General features: G+C 43.0%; 1 protein-coding gene across 2 annotated transcripts in view; it reads right to left on the bottom strand.

Annotated features, from left to right (window-relative positions):
• Positions 1-24,570, bottom strand: part of NOTCH3 (notch receptor 3) — a 77,945-nt gene that overhangs the window by 32,381 nt on the left and 20,994 nt on the right. For both annotated transcript variants that reach the window (XM_032238984.1, XM_032238985.1), the window contains exons 3-8: positions 6,012-6,154; positions 5,493-5,828; positions 4,789-4,911; positions 4,217-4,450; positions 3,860-4,015; positions 3,461-3,646 (exon numbers count right to left, since the gene is read on the bottom strand). In XM_032238984.1, coding sequence (XP_032094875.1) covers positions 3,461-3,646; positions 3,860-4,015; positions 4,217-4,450; positions 4,789-4,911; positions 5,493-5,828; positions 6,012-6,154 — 1,178 coding nt within the window. The remainder of the gene's footprint in view (positions 1-3,460; positions 3,647-3,859; positions 4,016-4,216; positions 4,451-4,788; positions 4,912-5,492; positions 5,829-6,011; positions 6,155-24,570) is intronic.

Below are 24,570 nucleotides of genomic sequence, written 5' to 3'. Positions count from 1 at the left end.
TTTTGAAATGTTTGAATCCTCACTTAACAACCGGTTGCTTAATGACTGTTTTCAACTTATGATGGACCCCTCCAAAAGGTACAGGTAGTCCTCAACTTACTACCACAATTGAGCCCAACATTTATGTTGGTAAGTGAGAAATTTTTTAAGTGAATGTTGCCCCATTTTATGACTTTTCTTGCCACAGTTGTTAAGTTATTCACTACAGTTGTTAAGTGAACTTGGTTTCCCCGTTGACTTTGCTTGTCAGAAGGTCACAAAAGGTGATCACATGATCTTGGAACATGGCAAACTATCCTCAACGTGAATCAGTTGTCAAGCATCCAAATGTAAGTCACATCACCATGGGGATGCTGCAATAGTCGTAAGTGTGAAAAATGGGCATAACTCACTTTTTTCAGTGATGTAACTTCAAACGGTCACTAAGTGAACTGTTGTAAGTTGAGGACTACCTATACTTATGAGAGTTCTGATGGAAACACTCCCCTGCAGTTACACTTTGAACGCTTGGCAGTCTGCTCGCCTTTATGGCTGGTTGTAGCAAAGCACCGCCACATGACAAAATTTAAAACTTTTTTACTGGAAACTGGCCTTTTCAGCCCCCCCCCCCCCCAAAAAAAAAACCACACACATAGGAATGCATTGACCTATATTTGGTTAATAACCACCACAAAAGGGTTGTAAAATCAGGCCTTGATTTATTATTCTTTTGACTTATGAAAATTCAGAGGTCCATATTGTTAATAAGTTAACGACTATCTGTACAAAGACAGCTTTAATAGTTATCAGAATTATTGTTTCACTGGTCAGAAACAATTTTCTTCTGAAAATTCCAACCTTGATTATTTCTCTCTAATCCCAATATTTCATCACATCAGCACATTCCAACCTTATAGTCATAGTAGCCAACTGCATTAAGCACACCCATACTATTTCAAATGATGAATTGAGCACATCTCTTATGTAACTACTACTACTACTACTACTACTTATTATTATTATTATTATTATTATTATTATTATTATTATTATTATGTGGTTAATCTTTGGTGAGATTCACAGCCTTTGGGGCTGGTTGGTAGCTCAACAGCTCAAGTCCTAACCAAGGACCTAGGAACTGTTAAGGTAACGTTGGAGGATATAAGCTGTTCCAAGTAGGGTGGTTTTTTGTAGAATCAGAATGTTCAAGTCCAATAAATTTAGAATTTCCAAATAGCGAGGTAGCCCTTTAGGTATTGCTCCAAGGGCTCCAATTACAATCGGGACAACACACCATTTCTTTTTCCAGTCGCTCAACTTCAATTTGCAAGTCCTGGTACTTTGTGATTTTTTTCTTGCTGCTTATCTTCAATTATTATTATTATTATTATTATTATTATTATTATTATTATTAACATTATTAACATTATTAACATTATTATTAACATTATTATTAACATTATTATTAACATTATTATTATTAAAATTATTATTGTTATTATTGTATCCCACTTTTTAAATATATAATTCAAGGCAGTTAACATATCCATTACTCTTGCCTCCTTTTTTCTCACAGCAATCCTGTGAGGTTGAATATTCAAACTTAAATGAGATAATCTGCTAATCCAATATGACAGGCAATATAATACTGTAGTGGTTCTCAGTCAATTAAATCAAATCCATAAACTGTATTTTAAAATGTCTTCAGTTTTCACTTTTAATACAGTAAATAGCAATAGATATAATCCATATAAACCAAAGTTCTTTGGGGTCCTCAATTATTTTTAATGATGTAAAGCAGAACTGAGACCAAAATGTTTGAGAACTACTGTAATATGGTATCCATTTTCAATTAAGTTTGGTTTCCTGGAATGGTGGATTCTACCCTGCTTATATCCTTTCATGTAGGACAGCATTATACATAAGTTACAGCATATGCATTTATAATGAGCATGATTACAGGTTGAACTTCTGATATATATATATATATGTATCTACTGAAAAAGATAAATTAGGTGATATAGAAAATATTTGTTGCTCAAGAAATAGCTTGATCTAGTTTAAGATGGCATCCTTTTTAAGGGTTCCTATTTCTTGCTATAAAAAGAAGATTGTACAGGGAAATAATACGATTCATATTGGGCAATTTCTGAAGCCACTTATGTAGTCTTAATATTACAGTCCTTTCACTGTATCCTAATCCCAAAAGGAATGGCTCCAGGACAGAGTAATACTGGGCCAGCAACCTGCAACATTAAAATGAAGTTTACTATCCCCTTCTGCCCAAAGGCATTTGCAGCTAGGAAGACTTACCCCTCCCCCAGGCCTGTACAAAAAGCTAGCATTAACCAATGAGTGAGCAAGGAAGGAGAATGTTGCTCCCTATATGGGGTAATGGAAGCACAAAGAACAGCCAATTCTCATCACTCACTAGGCCAGCCTGACATTAATATTCCAAGCACAATGCTGCACTCCCAACTGTCTGTATGAACATTGTACAAATTTATGCAATACCTCAATCTTAAAACTTCTGCCACAATGGGAAATGGACAACTGTATAGTCATCTCTCACTTTCTATGAAATGTGGTGTGTGTGTGTATGCATGCTTTGATTCTAGAGAAACTTCTGAAAGGCTCAACTGGCTTTTTGCCCCAGTATACAGCATAACAAGGGTATGCTGCAGAGAAATTTCTATGAAAGATGCAACATTCAAAACTCTAGCTTTTTTGATGAATGATTCTGCCTCAGCTCTTCATCTAAGTTTATATTGGCTATCTAAATATTAAGGAATTGTGGTTTCATGATAGTAAAGTGACATCCACAATTAGCAAGAGAGAGAGAGAAAAAGAAAAACTTCAGGGTAAGGTACTTGAAATCACGAGGATTGTAGCTCCAATAGTTCTGCATCTCTTATTTTAAGAAAAAAAAACATATAGTATAAACTGCAGATATACAATGGGCAAATGACACATAATCCTAAGTAAATCCCACCTGACACCTCTCCACCAAAGTAATAAGGAATTATTATTCAATAAATCCAACAATCCAATAAAGAACAATACATCAAAGGAAACATGGATAAAACAGACTCTAAGATCCACTTTGTCTTCCAGAATTAGACACATGTGAAGTGCAAAACACAAGAAGCTAGGCTCTTGCCAAGCAAACAACTAGATATGAAGCAGTCAAGGTTATTCAATTATTTTCAGAAAGTACTTGTAATACCTTTTATCTATTATACAGAGCTTCACAATAACAGTGAATGACTTCTCTCAATTTACTTTTTAAAAAACAATTTGAACCAAGGAAGTAAACTACTTAAGCTCATTCAAGGAATCCAGTTTTCTCAGAGATTTGACTCTCTTCCTTTCCCGTCACCTGCATATTTTTTTCCCCTGCTTTTGAGATTATTCTCACTACCACGGGCAGCAACCTAAGTATATATTTCAGTAATTTTGGAGTCAGATTCAGGGATCCTACCTGACATGCAGATGCATGTAAACTCTCCAATACGGTCAAGGCAGGTGGCATCATTCTGGCAAGGCATGGAGAGGCATTCATTGATGTCTGTCTCACAGCGTGGACCTGTATAACCACGTCCACACTGGCATTGGAAGGAGCCTTGTGTGTTCACACATTTGCCAAAATGCTCACATGGATTAGCTCCTGCAGATAGCAAAACAGTAAGTGAAAGTGGTTGGCTGACTGACCCAAAATTATACTTGTAGAGACAACTTGAGACAAAACAATTCAAAGGCATGCCAGCAGAGGTCAGTCTATCTCAGAAAACCTTTGGACCCTCCCATTGTTTCGAAGATGCATAATTCCATGCATCCAATCCTTCTTGAATACCTCCATACAAAAAAAAGAAATTCTCACCAATGGAGCATTCATCCACATCTTGATCACAGGCTCCACCAGTAAAACCTGGTGGGCAGGTGCAGATGGCACGGCCATTCATTGGGTTGGTGTCACAAATGGCATCTTCATGGCAAGGATTACTGACACAGGCATCATCCAAGTGACAAAGGAGGCCTGAAAGAAAAAGGTCACCACGCAAGAAGAAATATATATGGTAAGAAATAAGAAAAAAACATGAAGCAACAGTGTTCATTATTTCTTTTGAAATAATCATATTCTTTTTATTCAATGTCCATATACCCATTGCCTTTTCAGTTTATTTATTTAAAACTGATTAAAGTCTGCTGATGTAAAAGCATGGTAGAAGCTAGCTACCTGTCTTGCCCATAGGACATGCGCAATAGAAGGAAGCCACACGATCATGGCAAGTAGCACCATGAAAACAGACAGCTGTCTGGCAGTCATCAATGTTCTCACTACAGCTCTCCCCCGTCCAGCCATTGACACAGACACATGAATGGCCTCCATTGGTATTGAAGCAAGTGCCTCCATTGTGGCAAGCATTGGGCTGCAGCTGGCATTCATCCACGTCCTCAGTACAGAATTGGCCTATGGTGCAGAAAAAAGGGATACTTTTAGTGAAATGTTTTCCAAAGCAGAGTTGAATCCAAAAGTTGTAGTTCCTCTTCTGTTCCCAGTTGTGAGTTGTTATTGCTCTTCTTTGTTCCTAGTTCACTAAGCCAGCATAAAACAGTTTCACCAAAATTGGAAGGATTAAAAAATAGTCTTATCCATCAAACAGGTAGATTTCCGAATTAGATAGTTAATATTTTTATAATACCATGGAGAAAAGGAATTATTTCTAACCAGATCTTAAAAGCTGCCCAGAATTTTATTAAGCCCCCTGAAATTAATCACATTCTGTTTCTTGCCCTGCTTTCCCATACCTGTCCACTCTGGAGGACACTGGCAGTTGTAGGTGTTAACACCATCCACACATGTGCCTCCGTTCAAGCACATGTGGTCTGGGCAGTCATCTATGTTAATTTCACAGTTGTGTCCTTCAAAACCTGAAAGGAGGGAAGAAGATAATTTAGCCTAATTGGGGACAGTGGGAAAATTAGCTTCAGGAAAGGAAAACAAAAAACTCCAGTATTAAAGTGGAATGCGCAATTATGCATCCTTTGGGGGAGTGAATTCTATCAAGCACATACAAGGCTACCTTCTAGGATAGATGACATACAATTTAAAGTTTGGTTAGGAATTGTTAGCCAAAGAGTCTCTTGAGTTATGCAGTGAAAGGCCTTCCTGCATTCCTGATCATAAACTAGATCAAGGAGGAAGCATTAGCCAAGCCTCCTACTGCATTCTGGCTCAAACAGCCACAGCGGTGTCTGCTAACTTGCCTACCCCGCCTCCCTTTAGATTGCTTCCTTCCTGCTCTGCCAAAGCTCTCAATAGCTTCCCATGAGTTTCCTGACAGGAAAGCAGTGAAATACAATTTAGCAAAAGCAAATAGTTAAGCTTGTGTTCCATGTGATTCTCCTATTTCACATAACCCAATTGCATCAGTTATTTTTATGCTGACCATCTCTCTCCACCACGGCCTCATAGAGGAGAGGTGAGCAACAATTTTTGGAAGTTCACTCACCAGGTAAGCAAGCACACTCATAGCTGAGATCTCCCGTCTGACGGCAAGTGCCTCCATTGAGACACTGAGAAGGAGCACAAGGGGTAGAGATACTCTCACAGTGCTGTCCTGTATAACCAGCTTGACACTGACAGCGAAAGGAGCCAGGTGTATTAAGACAGGTACCGCCATGCTGACACAGACCAGACACCCGACATTCATCTACATCACTCCGACAATTGCGGCCTTGGTAACCTGATGGGCAGGTGCAATTATATCGGCCATTCCAGTTAGTACAGCGGCCACCATTGACACATGGTTTGCTGGCACATGCATCAAACAGAGAGCAGTCCTGACCTAAACAGAAAAGGGAATACATTATGAATATGGAAGTTGCCCCCCCCCCCCAAAGATCTACTTCCTCGTATATATTCAGGGCTCATTCTTCCTGGAAATCACCCAGTTATACTGCCATTCCAATAGACTACTTTTCTACCAGAAGCTTTTATCTCCCTATTCCATCACACCAGATATCCTCACCTCGGAAGCCCTTGGGACAGGTACATTGGTAGTGCACAGTGCCATCACGCAAGGTGCTTTCACATGAACCCCCATTGGCACAGGGTGATTGATGACATGGATCTTGAAACTGGCAGTGCTCTCCAAACAGACCAGGCTGGCATCTAGCAGAATGGGGAGGAAAAGCTTATTAGTTTTGTCCATCATACATTGGACGTATATTCTAAAGACCTACAACTAATACAGATTCGATCTAAAGTAAAGAATTTTGAAATGGTAGCGTGTGAGAAATTTGTCAGAAATAGCTGCAAGGGTGATACAGAAAGCAATTCTAGAGAGGTTGCCTTTGGAGGAAAGGGGAGAGAAAAGTTGTACTTGAAGCAAAGAGCCTCCAAAAAAGAACACAATCAGATAGCAGCCTCAAACTTCACAAACCCTTCCCCCCATTTTCCACTTTCACAAGTTGATGTGGCTATTACGACTTATTCATATCATACTTCCATAAAGAATTATTTCAATGAGCAATTAGAATCTCTTTTCACCAATTCACATATTTATTCTTTGTGCATAAACCACTTAAGAATTGTAAATAGGTTAAGAGCCTGCACGCTTTGCTGCAAGCCTTATTCCTCCATTAAATAACACTTCAGTGAAGTCAATTTCTTCTAATTTGCACTATCCTAGTTTACCAGTATCTGTCATCTGCGTATTTTGCTAACTGCCCACATTCACCTTTGCCAAGCTGAAAATAGATATTTTAAATATTGGCCTTGCCTCAGGTTCCAGCCAACCATTTCCTCTTACTAACAAATCCCAGGCAAATCTAAGAAAAGAACTATTCCCGTTCAGGACACGATATTGTCAGCAGAACTCACCACCCCTCCCCCCAAAAAACCAAAACAAAACAAAACAGAGAGAAATTGAAAACAGGGTACAGTTAAAAACAGGTTTGTATATTTGGCATACAACTTAATTTAATGGCATTGAACATTGCCAATATATTGATATATGTTTGAGACTGGGCTAAATGTAGTTTCTAAAATATTGTTGTAATGCCTGGTATCAGGAGTTCTGACATTTTTTTAATCAAGTTTTAAAAGCTAGTCAAGTGACTAGTTAGTCAAGGTAGTCAAAGAATGAAGGATTTTACAGGATTCAAGAATCCATAGCATGGATTCCAGGCACTCTTTGACAAAAGGCTGAATTCAAATCAAATAGAAAAAAACTGGAAACATCCTGCTTGCACCTGAGAAAAATATTGCCAACACCTGACAGACAAAAAAAGAGCGCGCTGCACTGACATATAAACATGGGTGAAATAGCTACTGTGCCCAGAAAGAAAGTGCTTAAACTTGGCATGGCTAGCTAGAGAGAGAGAACCACATATTGAAGCATTCTTCCTTCAACTCTTGCAGTTTTTAAAACCTGGCATTTGCAGAAGCCAATTCTTTCCCGCAAATTGGCTCCTTCTGCCTCTCAAAACTTTCCACCAGTCTGGGCCCAGTAAAGTAATAGCTAACCAAATCTGGTCATTTGACATCCCCCCCCTCCCCCAGGGCCACATCCAGTGCATGGCTGTCCAGCCCATGTGAAGTCAATCAGAAATTAGAAGTCAAATATAAGTAAGCATATACCATGCATGCAATACAACTGCATTGCTTTGATTTTAAAGGGAACTGTTATTTTTTTTCCAATTTGCATTGAAAAAAATCTTCACAGTAGTGAGTTGGTCCTGTTGGTTTGGCCCTCCAAAACAGTCCCTGTTCCTCATGTGGCTCCTTGGGAAAATTAATAGCTCATCCCTGGGCTAACCCAAGGAGTGCTGGTGGGAGCGTTAGGCAGCCCCCTTTCTAATCCATAGTCATTCTGGAATCATTCAAACAGGCCACTCAAATCCAGGGGCCTCAGAGCCCTCTCCCAGCCTCTGCCCACAGCCTGCCATTGCCATAGCAACGCAGAAAGCCTGTTTGTTTTTCTGCCCAAGCCTGAACAGCACGTCCTATGCACTGGCCAGGCCTTGCCAATCCACAGAGGGATCAGGCAAGGAATGGGAACACCAGACCAACTACAAGGCAGATCCAGCTTGTCACATGAGGCACAGGCACCACCCACCCACCCTCTTGCCAAAAATGTTAGCCACCCTGCAGAAGTTGTCGGCTGACCACTGCTTCCCAGCAGCTCAAATCTAAAGCAGATGCCATGAATCTTGTGCAAGCGAGGGCCAACAAAAAGTTTACCCAAAGCCAAAGATAGGCCTCTGACGAGGTCCAGTTGTCATGGAAACTCAGAGGGAGAAAGATAATTGAAGCCGGTCAGCGGTGGATGAGATCCATCTGAAGCATAGAGAAGGCTCAGAACAGCCTGTCTGAAAATCAAGAAGGCAGCTCTACTGGAATGGAGGGGGACCTTGAGCCAGGAGGGGGTGGGAAAGCCAGAGAAAGGTAGACACAACTTGCAGACAGCAACTGGTCAAAGGAAAACACATTCAATGTCCCTGCAACTGCATCTGGAGGAAAGCTGCCAGTAGCACTTTGGCAGCTCTATATATGTGTGTGTGTGGTCATTATGCACTCAGGTGCCTGTACACACAGAACACTCAGGAAGTTAAAAATAAATAAACACTGGAATCTATTATGTGATTTGTAGATTTGTGAAGTGCTATAAAATTAACCCATAGCAGCAATTTAAGATTTAAAGGAGCCATAACCCACACTCATTGTTCTTTAAGAAACCAAATATTTTACTAACATTTGCTTATTGATCTTGGGATATTTCAACCTAGAAGAAAATCTATTCTGCAATCTAACCAAGAAGTGTATCCTGTTCTGGTTAAACCCACATAGATTGACCATTCATTCAAAGAGGTATTGTAAACAAAAGATTATATGTACTGTATGTATTTTTTCAGCAAACCTTGTCCCCAACCTTACAATAAGTTTACTTTTCAAAAAACCAGTTTAGCTTCTCTTCAGTTTCGCTAAATCACAATAGCAGCGCCTTCAAGTCAACTCCCTTAGAACTCATGTCAAGATAAACTACAGTCTTCAAGTCCTACCGTGTTTCCCTGAAAATACGACATTTCCTGATAATAAGGCCATGCCACATTTTTCTGGTGTGCAAAAATATAAGTCCTCCCCCATAAATAAGCTCTCTGGACAACCCCCCGCCTCCGGCCAGGCAGAGCGCCGCTCACCAACCTAGCGGTATCCTGAAGGTGCCAAGCCACGGGAACTTGGGGGGGGGGGGAGGAAAAGATGACACCCTTTCCAGTTGGGCACAATGCCATTCACTGACCTAGGGGTATTGCCAAGCCAAGCCGTGTGATCACCTGTTTGCCGCCGCCCAGCTCCTGCGGCTTGGCACCTTCGAAATGCCAGTGAAAGGTGCTCTGCACGGCTGAAGAGGGGGGGTTGCACAAGCGGCTGTTCCGCTCCCACTCGTGCGCCTCCCAGCCTCACGATGCCCTGGCCCAGCTCTCCCCAGAGCCAGAGCACCTCCGCTGCTGCCACAACCATCCCAGCATGGCTTTTTTGGCAGCTTCCAAACCGAGTCTTCCGGCAGTGGCTGCTCTGGGTGTACGCTCTATGGTTGTGGGCCAGGGCATCGTGAGACTGGGAGGCACACAAGCGGGTTCTTCACTAATGATTAAGGAAGTAAATAAAGGAGGCCTTTTAAAGACAACTAAGTCAAAAGCTGAATATAAAAAAAAGAAGTAATTGAGAAGCGAGCTGAAAAATTGGAAAAACAAAGCTATGCATAACCAATACTTGAAAAGTATTGAAGGCAAAGCTGACCAAAAGCTAATTTGGAACTGGTTAAGATCAGGAGCACTGAAAAAAGAAACAGAAGGCTTTATTTTGGCAGCTCAAGAACAGAACAAGCCTTAGCCCCAAACTGCATGAAGGCAAAAATTCAACCTCCTCCTCCTCCTCCTCCTCATCATTATTGCCAGAAGTTTGGATTTGAGTACAGCAAAAACAACTGGGAACATCAGGTTGAGAAGGTTCTAGAGAATGAAAAAATAAAGATCTTGTGGAATTTCAGAATTCAGACTGACAGGCACTTGGCCCACAACACATCTGATATAACAATAGTTGAAAAGAAAAAAGTTTGGTTCATTGATATTGCAATACCTGGTGATGTGCAAATTGAAGATAAGCAGCAAAAAAAAATGAAGTTGAGCAACTGTGGAAAAGGAAATCATGTGTTGTCCTGTTAGTAACTGGAGCCCTTGGAGCAATACCTAAAGGGCTACCTCGCTATTTGGAAATTCTAAATTTATCAGACTTGAACATTCTACAAAATGATTCTACAAAAAACCACCCTACTTGGAACAGCTTATATCCTCAGACGTTACCTTAACAGTTCCTAGGTCCTTGGTTAGGACTCGAGCTGTTGAGCTACCAACCAGCTCCAAAGGCTGTGAATCTCACCAAAGATTACAACAACAACAACAACAACAACAACAACAATAATAGTAATAATAATAGTTAAAAATTGACAAAATCACCATTAGTCAAATGCAAAAAGCCCCACTGCTTGGATCTGTACGCATATTACGAAAATACGTTATGACGTCCTAGGCCCCTGGGTGGGGCCTGACTAGTAACCAATGCCAAATCCGGCGAAACAACTGGCCGCTGTGATACAATTGTATAATAATAATAACAACAACAACAACAAGGCAATACCAGTTATAAGATACACAGCTGGTATAGTTAACTGGACACAAGCTGATTTGGACATTTTGGACCGAAAAACCAGGAAACTAATGACAATGCACTACAGTTTACATCCACGTGGTGATACTGATAGACTATACCTGCCCCGAAAATCAGGTGGCAGAGAATTATTACAAGTGAAGCAAATAGTTGAAGAAGAAAAACATGCACTGGCTGATTATTTAAAAGAAAGTCAAGAACATCTATTAATTGAAGTAAAGAACAAAAATCTATTGAAGGTCCAACAGACGAAACAAGAATACAGAAAAGATGTGATAAAATCAAGAATGGAGAGTTGACAGAACAAAGCACTGTATGGCCAATTTCTGGAAGAAAAAAAAAAGATAAAGTGGACAGTGGAACAAACTTGGTTATGGTTAACAACAAGTACATTAAAGAAAGAAACAGAGTCACTAATCCTGGCTGCGCAAGAACAAATTATCCGCACAAATGCCATTAAGGCCAAAATCGAAAAATCCTCTAATGATGCCAAATGCAGACTTTGCAAAGAAGCTGATGAAACTGTTGATCACATACTCAGCTGCTGTAAAAAAATCGCGCAGACTGATTATAAATTGCGGCACAATTCAGTAGCACAAATGATCCATTGGAATTTGTGCAAAAATTATAATATTAAAACAGCAACAAACTGGTGGGAACATCAGCCTGAAAAAGTCACCGAAAATCAGATGGTCAAGATCTTGTGGGATTTCCGTATACACACCGACAAAATACTGGCGCATAATACATCAGACATCACACTGGTTGAGAAAAATAAGGTCACAATCATAGACATCGCAATACCAGGTGATAGCAGGGTCGCCGAGAAGGAACATGAAAAAATCGCAAAATACCAGGACTTAAAAATCGAAATTCAACGACTATGGCACAAACCAGCAGTGGTAATTCTAGTGGTAATTGGCACACTGGGTGCTATTCCAAAAGCACTGGAATTACATTTAAAACAGTTAAAAATTGACAAAATCACCATCAGTCAAATGCAAAAAGCTGCACTGCTTGGATCTGCACGCATATTACGAAAATACGTTACGACGTCCTAGGCCCCTGGGTGGGGCCTGACTAGTAACCAATGCCAAATCCGGCGAAACAACTGGCCGCTGTGATACAATTGTATTATAATAATAATAATAATAATAATAATAATAATAATAATAATAATAATAAACCAGACATCACACTGGTTGAGAAAAATAAGGTCACAATCATAGACATCGCAATACCAGGTGATAGCAGGGTCGCCGAGAAAGAACATGAAAAAATCGCAAGATACCAGGACTTAAAAATCGAAATTCAACGACTATGGCACAAACCAGCAGTGATAATTCCAGTGGTAATTGGCACACTTGGTGCTATACCAAAAGCACTGGAATTACATTTAAAACAGTTAAAAATTGACAAAATCACCATCAGTCAAATGCAAAAAGCCGCACTGCTTGGATCTGCACGCATATTACGAAAATACGTTACGACGTCCTAGGCCCCTGGGTGGGGCCCGACTAGTAACCAATGCCAAATCCGGCGAAACAACTGGCTATAATAATAATATACAATTGTATAATAATAATAATAATAATAATAATAATAATAATAATAATAATAATAATAATGTGATACCCATTGTCATCGGGGCACTTGGTACCATGTCCAAGAATTTTATAAGATACATCAACAAATTGCAGCTTCATGCAATAACACCAGTGGAACTGCAAAAAAACCTGTGCTACTTGGAACCTCTTATATTTTAAGAAAGTACTTGGTTGATACCTAGGATGCTGGCAGAAACCCGTATCAACCATTACCACCAGTCAATGGTATTTGTGATGCATTTTTAATGTTCAGTTGGCTGAGTTTCATGTTTAATGAATAAAGTGTAAAAATAAAAACATGCATCCTTCACTTTATACACAACTGAATTGAAAACCCCTGGTACTGCATTAGTATTGTACTATACAGTAGAATTCAACATAGTTACTGCTCTGGGATAGAAGCTGTTTTTCAGCCTATTTGACCTTGTTTTTATTGTCCTGTTCCGTCTGCCAGATGGCAATAGTTTTAAAAAAAGGGTGCAATGATTGGGGCTAGGGGTGAGATGGGCAGGGGAAAGTTGAAGAGGAGGAAGTAACTAGGTTTGGGGCTCAGAGGAACCAAGCCAGAAATAGTTTGGATCAAGATAGCTTGCCTAATTGCAGGTGGGATTCAATTAATGGCAGCAACTGTGAGGCTGCTCAAGTTTTTTGAGAAGTCTGAATAGGTTCTGTTCCTGCTAAGGGCTCCTTTCACATATCTAATCTTATTCAGACCATCTTTTCTATGCTTGTCTTCTAGAAGAGGTAAGAAATGACTACATTTAGGAATAATATAAAACAAAGGGCTTCTAAAAGCAGAAGACTCTTTTCTTTAATGGATGGATGGTGATGGTGGTGTTTTCATTGCTTCATTTGCGGGGGGGAGTGCACCAGTGGTGGGTTCCTACCAGTTTGGACTGGTTTGGCCAAACCGGTAGTGGTTTGGCAGCCTGGGTTGCTGGAACCGGCAGCAACCCAGGCCTGCCACGCCCCCGAACTGGTTCTCCGGATGGCGTCATAGGTGCCACCATCTTGGTTTTTTGCTTCTTGCATGCTCAGAGCAATTTTTATTGCAGTGCGCATGTGCATACAGTGCACAAGAAGCACGCGGCTGCGGCCACGAGCAAACCAGCAGTAGTGATTGCCGGAACCCACTTCTGGTAGGTACCCCAGATCTTCCCTTGCTGCCTAGCCTTTTGCCACAAAACTAGTCTATAAGGCAAAAAAGGTCCCTTTGCATGTGATTTCTATTTCTGGAAGAAACAATGTTGTACTCAGGCCCACTTCACCTTTCAGCAGGGAGAGGCTGTTCAGGCATTCCTGTATTTCGTCTCCTTAGAGCGTGAAATGACAGGCAGAGCCAGAGTCAATCAGTTCTTCTGCAATCTAGAACTCTCCTTTCCCCCTTTATAGTTGTTCCTCTTTCCCAGCCATATACCAAGTTGTGGGATGAACAGTTCTTACTCCCCAAATCACTGAGGAAGTCTTATGTCCTCATGTTGCCTGAGAAGTTACTGGCATTTAATTAGCAGTTGCCATAGGGGGGGAAATGTTGGAAGTGCTGTTTAATCACCAATTCTGAGACTTTTCTTATGTCGAGCATCACCTTTTCCCGATCTTGCTTGGTGGCCATGATGGAATTTTCAGTTGGTGTTATTCTATTACAGAGAGGATCTGTAGTTATTGTCACTTTAAATGACTTTAGTGCTCTTCAGCTGTCAGCAAAACTCACTTTAATGAGTATGGAGATTCTCAGTCATCCAGGTCATGGTTGTCCCAAAGATGCTTTTTCAAGAGGCAACTGGACTTTCTGGTTTTTCTTTGAAGACACTTAGCTTCTCATCAATGGTGAAATCCATTTTTCCCCCTACTGGTTCTGTGGGTGTGGCTTGGTAGGCATGGCTTGGTAGGGGGGTGTCATGGCCAACTTTATGTCACTGACAGCAACCCACTGAGTCACGCCCACCAAGCTATGCCCACAGAACCGAGCCACACAGCCGTCCGCCGCAAACCAAGTGGTGGGGAGGCTTCAGGATGACTCAGGACTGCTGAAAAGGCTTCCCCCAAGCCTTCAGCGTATCCCAGGATTGCAACGCTAAAGGCTCAGCAGGAAAGGACTGAAGACTTAGCAGGAAAATAGGGAGTGGATTTTTTTCGTCTGTCCTTTTCTCAGTCTGTGCTGAGCTTAAGAAAAGGCTGAAGGCTTGGGAGAGGGATTTTTCTGCCTGTCCTCCTTTTCCTGCCTGTCCTCCTGAAGCCTCCATGAGTCTTCTAGCAGCCGGGACAGAAAATCTTGTGGCAGTCGGGGCAGAGAGGTGGTGAGGGCAAAGCTGCCCCACATGGAGCTGAAACCATAGAGCAGGAAGGGACGCACACTCCCAGAGTGGCCGCTGCTGGAAGACTCTCTGCCCTGGCTCCTGGAAGACTCGGCAGCAGGTGGCTAGCCTGACCGACCTGTTCTCCACTTCCAGCAGCTTTCAGCCGGGGGTTTGGAAACCGCAGAGGAAACCTGTAATGCCCGCTGAGGATGGGAGAAGAGACAGCAAGAAGAGCCATGTCTCACTCCACACGTCTTGCTTCTCCCCAACCCCACCTGCCACCCCTCTCAATAAAGAGATGGCAGGGAAGGGAAGCAGCCAGGCTGCTGTTACCATTGGGGTGGGGCATGTTGGGCTGCAAGGCGCATGTCTTCCTAACACTTGTAGCTCTGTTGCGTTCCTTGCTATTTATTGTGTCCAGGGAAACACGTTGTAAAAAAAAACTTCTCACGGGTTAAATCAAACTTCTCAAAGTCGCAAGTAGATTTTTTTACACCGTGTTTCCCTGGACACAATGGCGAGGAACGCGACAGAACTGCAAGTCTCAAGTAAGACGTACGTCTTGCACCCCAACACACCCCACTCTCACACAAATTGCATCCCTAAAAGGGGCGGGTGGCTAAGCGAGGGACAGGAAGCCCTGCCATGCCCGGTCCCCTTCGTGTTGGCTCAGGAAGGAGAGGAATGGGGAGTAGCAGCAACTGCCGTTACCAGATGCAGGGAGGAGAGCTGGAGCTGTTGCTGCTCCCCATTCCCCTCCTTCCTGAGCCAACATGAAGGGGACCGCGGCATTGAGTGTCCTGTGAAGGACGTAGAATCACAAAAACCAGCCAGTCCCAGGCAGTGCGCAGAAAATGATAGGGGCACTTCAGCTGCACGGCTCTGCCGAGAGGCTCATGCCTTCTTGAGGCGGAGAGCAGATTGCGCAAATGGGTCAGCAGGGAGCCGCAGAAGAGGGGTCAAAGAGCTGCAGGACCCAGCACTTTGGTAAGGCTGATGGCGGGCAGCTCTTGGTGCAGACGCAGACGCTGCTCTGGAGCTGAGAATGGTGGTGGCGCCAGGGGTGCTCGCGGTGCAGCAGACTGGGACATCCACCTGGCGCCTTCCCTCCCGAAGCACCACTGCCACTGCTGCTGCCCCTCTCAGCCCCAGAGCAGTGGCTGCATCTCCACCAAGGGCTGCCCACCCACCCACTGGCCTGGCTGAATGCTGACCTCAGAAGGCAAGCAGGCATGGGGGACCTCCGGGAAGGCAATGTGGAAGGCAGACAAACATGGCAGGGCTTTTTCTTCTTTGTAAAAGTTAAAGCCAATAAATGACCATTATTCTTATCAAGAAAACAAAGCTGAAGACTGAAAGGGTTTCCAATGGCCTTGTCTTCTCACTAGTTATGTCTATCGCTCTGTCATAATCAGATGCTTTTACAAATCACAAACATGCACCAACCATAAAGAGATCCTCAATCATTTTATTTGGAACTGAACTAGAAGAACATACACTAGGAATTACTAGAAATATTTTCTTGGCTTGCTAACAAGCTGCCACAATGTTGTAAAGGTAAAAGATGCCAACTTGAAGAGAGTTTGTATAATTCCTCATAGCCCTATACAAAAAGGAAAATAATCATTTCAAAGGCTGGGATTAACCTCAGAGCAACCCTACTAATCAGTATATTTAGAGTTGAGAAATACTTCCACAAGAGCTGTACGACAGAAGTCAGGAAAAAAAGATAATTCCTCTTTATGCACTTGATTCATTTGCTCAGATCATTAATTATTATCTGAATTCTCTTTATTCTGTAATCTTCCCTGGGAATGCCAAATCAGTTTCTGAAGGACACAGAGAACTTAGTTTTCAGAAACAAACCCTTGCTCTAAAGGTTCATTACTACATATTGGGTGATGAGAATATTCAATATTCATAATACACGCAACTAGGCACCGTATAAATACCACACGCAGAATAGCTCAAATAGCTCTGCTGGAGGGAAGTTTCCCGAGAATGGGCTCCAGCACAAGTCCAAAAACTCAAGAGACTAAATCTCTGATCTCGGTGACATTATCTTGGGATACATATATTGATCTTCATTCATAAGAATATTCAATCTCTTACCAAGAGCACTGGGCTATAATTTTCATAATCTCTAGCAAGAACAAGTAGTATATATTCTGATCTGCCACATTCATGTGCTGTGGCACATCCATGTAAGCATGGGTAGCTGTGTGGATAAAAAGGGTACCATTTTTTAAACAAAAATAGAAGTCAGGAATGTGAGCATCGGGGGTCCCAATATGATATGGAGAACATAATGAATCTGTGGCCTTGTGGCTCATGGTCTCCTGCTATGACACATGAAGTTCTGGAGAAACTCTCCCAGCAAATTCACCTAAAATCCTAGCTCTTTCATTGCAGCTGTTGAAAGAGAAACAGAACTTGGACTTGCCTTGCTCCCGAAAATGCAGTCTGGTATCTAGATTTTTATTTGTTGGCCTGAATGACTGGCAATTTAGTCTTGTTTATTTTGGAATCAAAAACAGAAACTTTAAATGCATGGATGGAAATTTTTTCACTTTAAAAAACTAACAATCAAAAAGGATTTAACCTTTTCCCCTTGCGCTGCAGTTCCAGAGAAAACTACTTTTTGAACCTGGCATTTCCCCCAGGGGGGGAAGCTGCCACTGGCACTAATGACAAATTCCTTTCCAGAGCAAAGAGCAGCTTTAATTATTTTCACTGGTATGGGAAAGAAAGAAAGTCTCATGTCTTCACTTCAGAGTCACAAAAACTTGATTCTTCCTGCCTCAATTATTACTTTAAAAGGAAAAAAATAATAAAATTTGTTCAGTTTGAAGTATCAACTAGTTTCTGTGTCCTCTGTTGGGTTTGTTCATACAGAAAGGTAATACTTTAACTATGGTTTGTTAAAAAGACAGCATAGAAGTCTGGTTTACACACATAGTATCACTAAATCAAAATCAGAGGCACAAAGGAAGAACATTGGCCTGCAGCATATGGCAGACCTGCCATAAACTACTGTCCTGCACCAACAAGTAGGGCCTTGTTAATCTAAGGAACACTCCTCCTTGCCCCAGGGCAATATACATGCAATCTTATAACCCGTGGTACCTTGATTCCCTCAACAAGAAGGCCTCTTCTTTCAGTAATAACAGCCAAGGCTGGCACTGTGCCCCTGCCTGCTCACCTTCAGAAAAAAGTCAGTTTCTGTCTCTCCTTCCAGAGGCTGTGAATCACCAAATCTGTCTCTGCACATCGCTCAGCGCTCCGTGACTCAGCCTTACGCCAGGGTTGAGCCGGCATTAGTAGCAGGCCTGGAGCCCTTTGCCAAAAACTGAAAGACTGTGGCTTGCTTGAGGGCACTGCAGGCAAATCCCATTCACACCCATCCAAATAAGGAAAACAACAGCTTTTCTCAGCTCAGCTCACCGAAAAGAAATTGCGCACCAGCAAAGAGGACTTTTCTTGGTCAGCAGCACCAAAAGAATACAGCTTGAAGTAAGAAGATCAGCCACACAGCCTCCTTCTAGGACTGCCTTTCTTGCTGCAGAATCCTGGCAAATAATATTTTAAAGCCTTGGTAGTTTTTCAGGTTTCTGGCCCAATTTCTGATGCTGTTGTTTGCAAAGATCCAAACTGAAAAATCCAAACCTCCCTCTTGCCAAGCCATGAGTTAGACATATGTTTCTCAAACTTAGCAATTAAGATATGGGGACTTTTAACTCCCCAAAATTCCCAGCCAGCCACGTTCCACAGTTAAAGGAACAAGGAAAGAGCTAACTTCATTTTATTTAATTCTTAAATGTACAAGTGGATAAATGCTTAAAATTAAGCTAATACAAGATTCCACCTATAATAGAGATCATCTCTTGCACTTTGGGGAGGGGGAGAGTAACTTTGTATATTTATGACTGGAGGAAAAAGGTACCTAACTTATGTGCAAACGCCACATAAATGTAGAATTAATGCTGTGGGGGAAAAGAAGCAACGGGGCCATTGCATATTACACAGGAAGCAAAACCAGAGGATGTGCAAGTGACTCACATTTTGTTTTTTGTAGCTAATATCCCAAACTCACCATATTTTATAACCTCTCATTAAGCTGGAACAAATTATTATCTTGCTTTATTGTTTCCACTGTCTCCCCCAGTGGTCCTGAAATTTGTATTTTGTGGCAGCACAAAATCTATCCTGTAAAATCTAGAGCCGTGATGGTGAACCTATGGCACACGTGCTGGAAGTGGCACACAGAGCCATCGCCCATTGCTCTTTCGGGTTCTAGCGCACCAGCCAACTGGTCTTCACGCCTGTGGGAGCACCGGAAACTAGAAGAGCAGCCGCCGGGCACACATGCCGCGCCAGGCAGCTTCTCTTCTGCTTTCCGGCATGCGCACTGGCCACCTGGTCTTCCAGTTTCTGGTGTGCATGTACATGCAAAGACCAGCTGGTCGGTGCACATACGCGTGCCGGAAACTGGAAAATCATTTTCCCGGTGTGCGCATGCACACTGGGCGGCTATTCTTCTGGTTTCTGGCATGCGTGTGCACATACTTGCTCCCATTTTGCCACTCATTGCAGATTAGGTTCACCAACACTGATCTAGAGCATGAAAAAGCAAGGAAATGCCAAGTTCTGACACAATTAGAATTTATTGCGGGGATGTTAATTCAAATAAATACTGCTCTCCAAGCTAGATATGACAATACCAAATGAATGTTTATTTCCACAGCTATGTCCTGTTCAAGTAAAAAGTAAGGGAAAAGGAATTCTTAACAGTAAAATGGTCATTGAGTCATTTTTGTCCCCTTCTGACTCACAGTATTATAATCAAGAATGGGTGGCAGGCAGAGTTAATGGAGTACATATATGAATGAGAGGCCTGTCATTTCATTTCATTTCATTTCATTTATTATATTTATATGCCGCCCTTTTCCCCTGAAGGGGACTCAGGGCGGCTAACAAATCAAATCAAGGAGGGGGGGGGTACAGACAAAAAAATAAAAAATAAACGATACATAACAATACATAATTTAAAAACACACAACAGTCATACCATTCCAGACGGGGGCAACAGCTCTTTAGCCCCAGGCCTGTGGGAACAGCCAGGTTTTAACGGCTTTGCGGAAGGCCTGGAGGGTGGTGAGGGTTCGAATCTCCACGGGGAGTTCGTTCCAAAGGGTCGGAGCAGCCACAGAGAAGGCTCTCCTCCGGGTAGTCGCCAGTCGACACTGGCTGGCGGATGGAATTCGGAGGAGGCCTAATCTGTGGGATCTAATCGGTCTAGCGGAGGTGATTGGAGCAGAGCAAGTTTGGTCCCAAAATGGCTGTAACCAAAAGGAATTCTTGTGCAGAATGACCATTGGCTTACCTGAAGGGTCCTTTTCTGTGCACCGTGGGATAGTCCAAGCAACGGATTAAATCAGTCTGGTTCCCTGGGACTGAGGAATCCTTTTCCTTTGCCACGCTTCCTGGTGTTACTTGGCACCAGAATTTTGAGAGGGTCTGGAACCATGAAGGCTGGAAGCATGATGAATCAGGTAAAGAAAGTCCAAGTTGACATGACAGTCATGAATCCCTGGACTGAGAAACCAGGGTGGGTTGGACTCTCTCGTGGTGCACAGAAAAGGACCCTTCAGGTAAGACCAATGGTCATTTTCCTGTGCACCGCTTGGAGAGTCCAAGCGACGGGACATACCCAAGTTACATGTCACTAGGGCGGGCAGAAGAACAGTCTTGGGATTCAGTCGTGGAAACAACTGCCTGTAGCACCCACCTGCCGAAGACATGCCCAGGGAACGACCAAGATCCAGGAGATCATCTTCCCCAACAGTTGAGATAGGAGTAGCACAGAGACCTGCCTCAACCCCAGAACCTTGCGGGTCAGGGATACTAAACTGTCTATCCTGTCCTGGAAAAGGAACACCCTGCAAGCTGAGGTGTCTATCACCGCCCCCAGATGGATGAGTTTGGTAGCTGGGATGAGATGACTCTTTTCCAGGTTCAGGGAGAACCCGTGATTCCTGAGGGACCTCATTGTAATGTGGAGGTTCCGTAAGGCCTGTTTCCTGGATGATGATTGGATGAGAATCACTGCCTGCATGTGGGCAGATAACTCAGGTTTCTGAGCTATGGCAGAGTCCGAACCAACGGGGTCCCTGGAAGGAGGAGGAACATGCCGGGCAAGGATGGGATCAGCGAGCCCCCCCCCCCAGGGTTAGGGTCCTCAGGGGCGGGACCTGACTCAGAAACACATGAAAAAGCAGGAGAGCCCAGTTCAGCCAGAGACCTATCCGGGGAGATGTCCTGGGAGTCCACTTCCTCATCAATTACAGACAGGCGATCCCTCCTTGGGAGTGGTGGAATGACTTCTCCCAACATCCTGGCTTTGGGCCTTCTCAAATTGTTTGTCGAGAGCCTGCTGCCACCTCTCTGTATCCCTACCCGCCACAGTGGAAGGTGCGTTATAAGGATGGCTATCCTGACTGGCCACCCTACCCTTCCTTCCCCCCTTGCCCCTGCCTGCAGAAGTTCCCTTGCTAGGGGCTTGAGAGGGACCTGGTCTACCGTCAGGGGAGTCAGATGGGCCAGAATGCTCCATGGTCTGATGGCACAGACTTCAGACAATAGGCCAATACAGGTGGAGGTCAGGAGATAAAGGAGACTCTGGTGGCTGGTGCTGGATTAGATGACACGCGGATATTGTGGAAGCAGGAACAGTTTGTGGGAAAAAAATCCAGGGGAGTAAAACTGGGGCTCTGCAATGACTCCAATGAATCCAGACACTCGATGGGAGGTGAGAAAGTAGAAAAGCAGCCAAGGATACAAGACCAGGTAGATAGATCAGAGAGAATCAATGGATAAAAGGCAAAAAATGTATATAAAAATCCTCCCTGTGCCGGTGTATGACCACCAGGTGGCCAAGACGCCAGCGCCTCTTGGGAAAATGATGGTTGTGGAAATGACCCAGCCGGAGACCTGATCGAGGCCAGCTAACCACCCTGCGGCTATCTGCAGAAGTGTGACTGAGCGGAAACACCAATGGGAGAAAAGACGCAAATTCAGGTCCTCCCAATTGGCCGCCACTCCGGTGCGAGGGAGAAGGAGGTAAAGATGGTGGCCACATGATTTAAAATGACTGTGCACCCCTCCGTGGCAGGCTACGCCCTCTAAAAGGCGAGAAAAACACAAAAAACACAACAAGGGGAACGCCAGCAGCCGCCGGAAACCTCGCCGCTCCTGCCGTGCTTTAAAGCAAAGGCGGCAGCTCTCCGCTGCCGTCCAAAGGCAGCGCAGCAAGCGGAGCACCCACCACCACCACACCTACCTCCGGAGAAATTGTTTCTCTAGGAGAAATCAAAATGACGTAAAGCAAAAAGAGGGAGACAAATGAACTGCTAATTATAGGAAAAACAAATTAAGGAAAAGGAAATACTAGAAGGAGTCCAAGCCTAGAGAGCCTGGAGTTCACAAATATAAGTCCTGAACGGGCAGACTGAGGAAAAATTCTGGGGCCAAGCAACACCAGGAGGCATGGCCAAGGAAAAAGATTCCTCAGTCCCAGGGCAACCAGACTGATTTAACCCGTTGCTTGGACTCTCCAAGTGATGCACAGGAAAAGCACCATTTCCCTGACTTTAAATGACATATAAATCAGTCTTTTAAACCAATCATAGGGGCTAGGATCTTTGGACTTTAATGTAAATGGTATTTGTAATAAGTTCTTTGTATCTTTAGCTGAAAAATGGTCAGGAGATTTTAAAATATATAATTTGGATACTAACTGCCCCACTGGCAAGAGAAAGAAATTATCTTTGGGATCCCTATTTTTTTTAAAGAAAAGATATTTTTCCAATAGATTAGTGATCAGACATCAACAAGTGAGAAACACAAATTTCCTCTGCTCCTGGAGCTTGCAGAGATGCCATCTCTTCAAGAACGCCTTCCTGGTGTTATAAATAAGTCCTATAGAAGGAGGACATCAAACACGAAATCCCCACCCTGGAATATAATGCTGGTAATGTTCAGAATTAAGTCCTATTGGGCTTAATTGGATTTACTACCATCAAAGCATGCACAAGACTACAGCCTAAGGTTTCCCGTGCTAGTCTGCCCAATTCTTTTGCACAAATAAAAAGCTAGTGAGGCCGATTAGCCCTGAATCCTAGCATATCAAAATCCAGACTATGAAACCAAGGAAACTAAAATTCTAGGATTAGAATTCATGTGTATATTTGCATATTCTGAATGGAAAGGTTTATACTGGCTGCCCACAGTAAGATGATTCATTCATTTTCTTTCTTTCTTTCTTTCTTTCTTTCTTTCTTTCTTTCTTTCTTTCTTTCTTTCTTTCTCACTCTCTCTCCCCTGAATATTAAATTTTGTTTGTCTCAAACAGATTAAGCAATAGATATGAAGGACCAAGCACGAAGACAGAAAACCCGTGTGGAGTATAATGACCCCTCTGCAAACAAACTTCTTGAGTAGAAGTGGTGCACATATTTGAGGAGAGGCTTTCATTTTACACTCGGTATTTTTACATCTACAAATAGTGTGCAAGATTCTGCAGCCTCAGGGTTAGTGTTAAAATCTAAAACCTGTATTTCATCAGCATCTAACATTCTCAACCAATACCTCCTTTGTAGCAGGTTTAATTCACTTCCAATATCCATCCTAGCTCATTCTGTGCCCACCCACCCCCATTAATTTCTCCTCTCCCAGCTCCAACCATACTCTCTTTTCCTTCTTCTACACCTTTCTTAGAAGCTTTCCCTCTCATTTCCCAACCAACTACTTGCACCAATTTTGAAGCAACTGCCAAAGGCCTTCAACAAATTCCACTTCCTCATTCAAGCCACAAAGGAGGGAGGGTGGAGGAAAGGAGAAATAGGCTGACCTGAAATGAAAAGTACCTATTGTCTTCCTCCCCCAATTGGGTATAGCCAAACCAAAAGAAGTCAAAAGGTGACCATATCCCTTTCAGAGGCCTCTGTGCAGGTGTTGAGGAGGAGGTAGAAAGGAAAGAAGGGGGAGAAGGAGGAGATGAGGAAAGCTTTTCCCTTCAATACTGGGCACTCCCAGGCCTCCCCACTCAACCTGTCCGACAGGTTTTAGACCATCCTGCATATTTTTTTCCTTTTTCTTGAACCCCCAGCAAAATACGTCAGTCGTTTCCCAAAAGCCCACCCGCCCCCATCCTTCGTACCACTATTCTTCACAAAGCCTAAAAGAAATTGGCGAAATGCCATTGCAGTGCTGGTGGCAGTATTCTGTCTTTGGACTCCAGATCAAGTTTACGGGCTAGCTATTCTTTTTCATGTTGTATCAAATCCCATCCAGGGATCCAGGCCAGACTTTGTGCCTGCCAGTGATTCACCTGTTCTGGGCGTGGCAGCTTCAGGCAGATCCACCTGTCCTGAATTCCAACATAAGGCAGCTGTGTGCCAAGTTAGTAACTCACCACACAAGTTCATTCACCTGCCACTAGGAGAAACAACTGAAGGAACAGGGTGAGTGAGAATTTAAGAGCCCTGGGCCATCCAGGCAATGGAAGCCAGAAAAGTACCTTACACCATATCACCTCAACAGGAAGCGATGTTTATAAATTAACAATGCTGAAATGTACTGTGTCTTCTGTACTCTAAATCGCTCTTCCTTTTTCCTTCCCCCTCCTCCAACTTTCACAATTTAGCAGTATAGCTTGGAAATCCTGTTATAAGAAAGTAGAGCCAACATTGTAAGGCAACATAAAACGTATTCTAAAGAGTATTCTCCTACAATGCAATGCAGTGCCTGCCAAAATATGCACAAGATCCTATACAAGGTAGCTTAGTGGCTGTCAAACCAATCAAAACAATAAGCATCCAATATTGACAAATCCCCGTAACAACCACCCAGCTTGAGGAATGTACTATCTTATAAACCAGAATGGATAAAAATCAAT

Source organism: Thamnophis elegans, chromosome 2 (assembly GCF_009769535.1).
Source record: "Thamnophis elegans isolate rThaEle1 chromosome 2, rThaEle1.pri, whole genome shotgun sequence".
In the NCBI taxonomy this organism is placed as follows: Eukaryota; Metazoa; Chordata; class Lepidosauria; order Squamata; family Colubridae; genus Thamnophis; species Thamnophis elegans.
The sequence above is the reverse complement of the archived record's forward strand: the minus strand, read 5'-3'. Positions and strand labels throughout refer to the sequence as shown.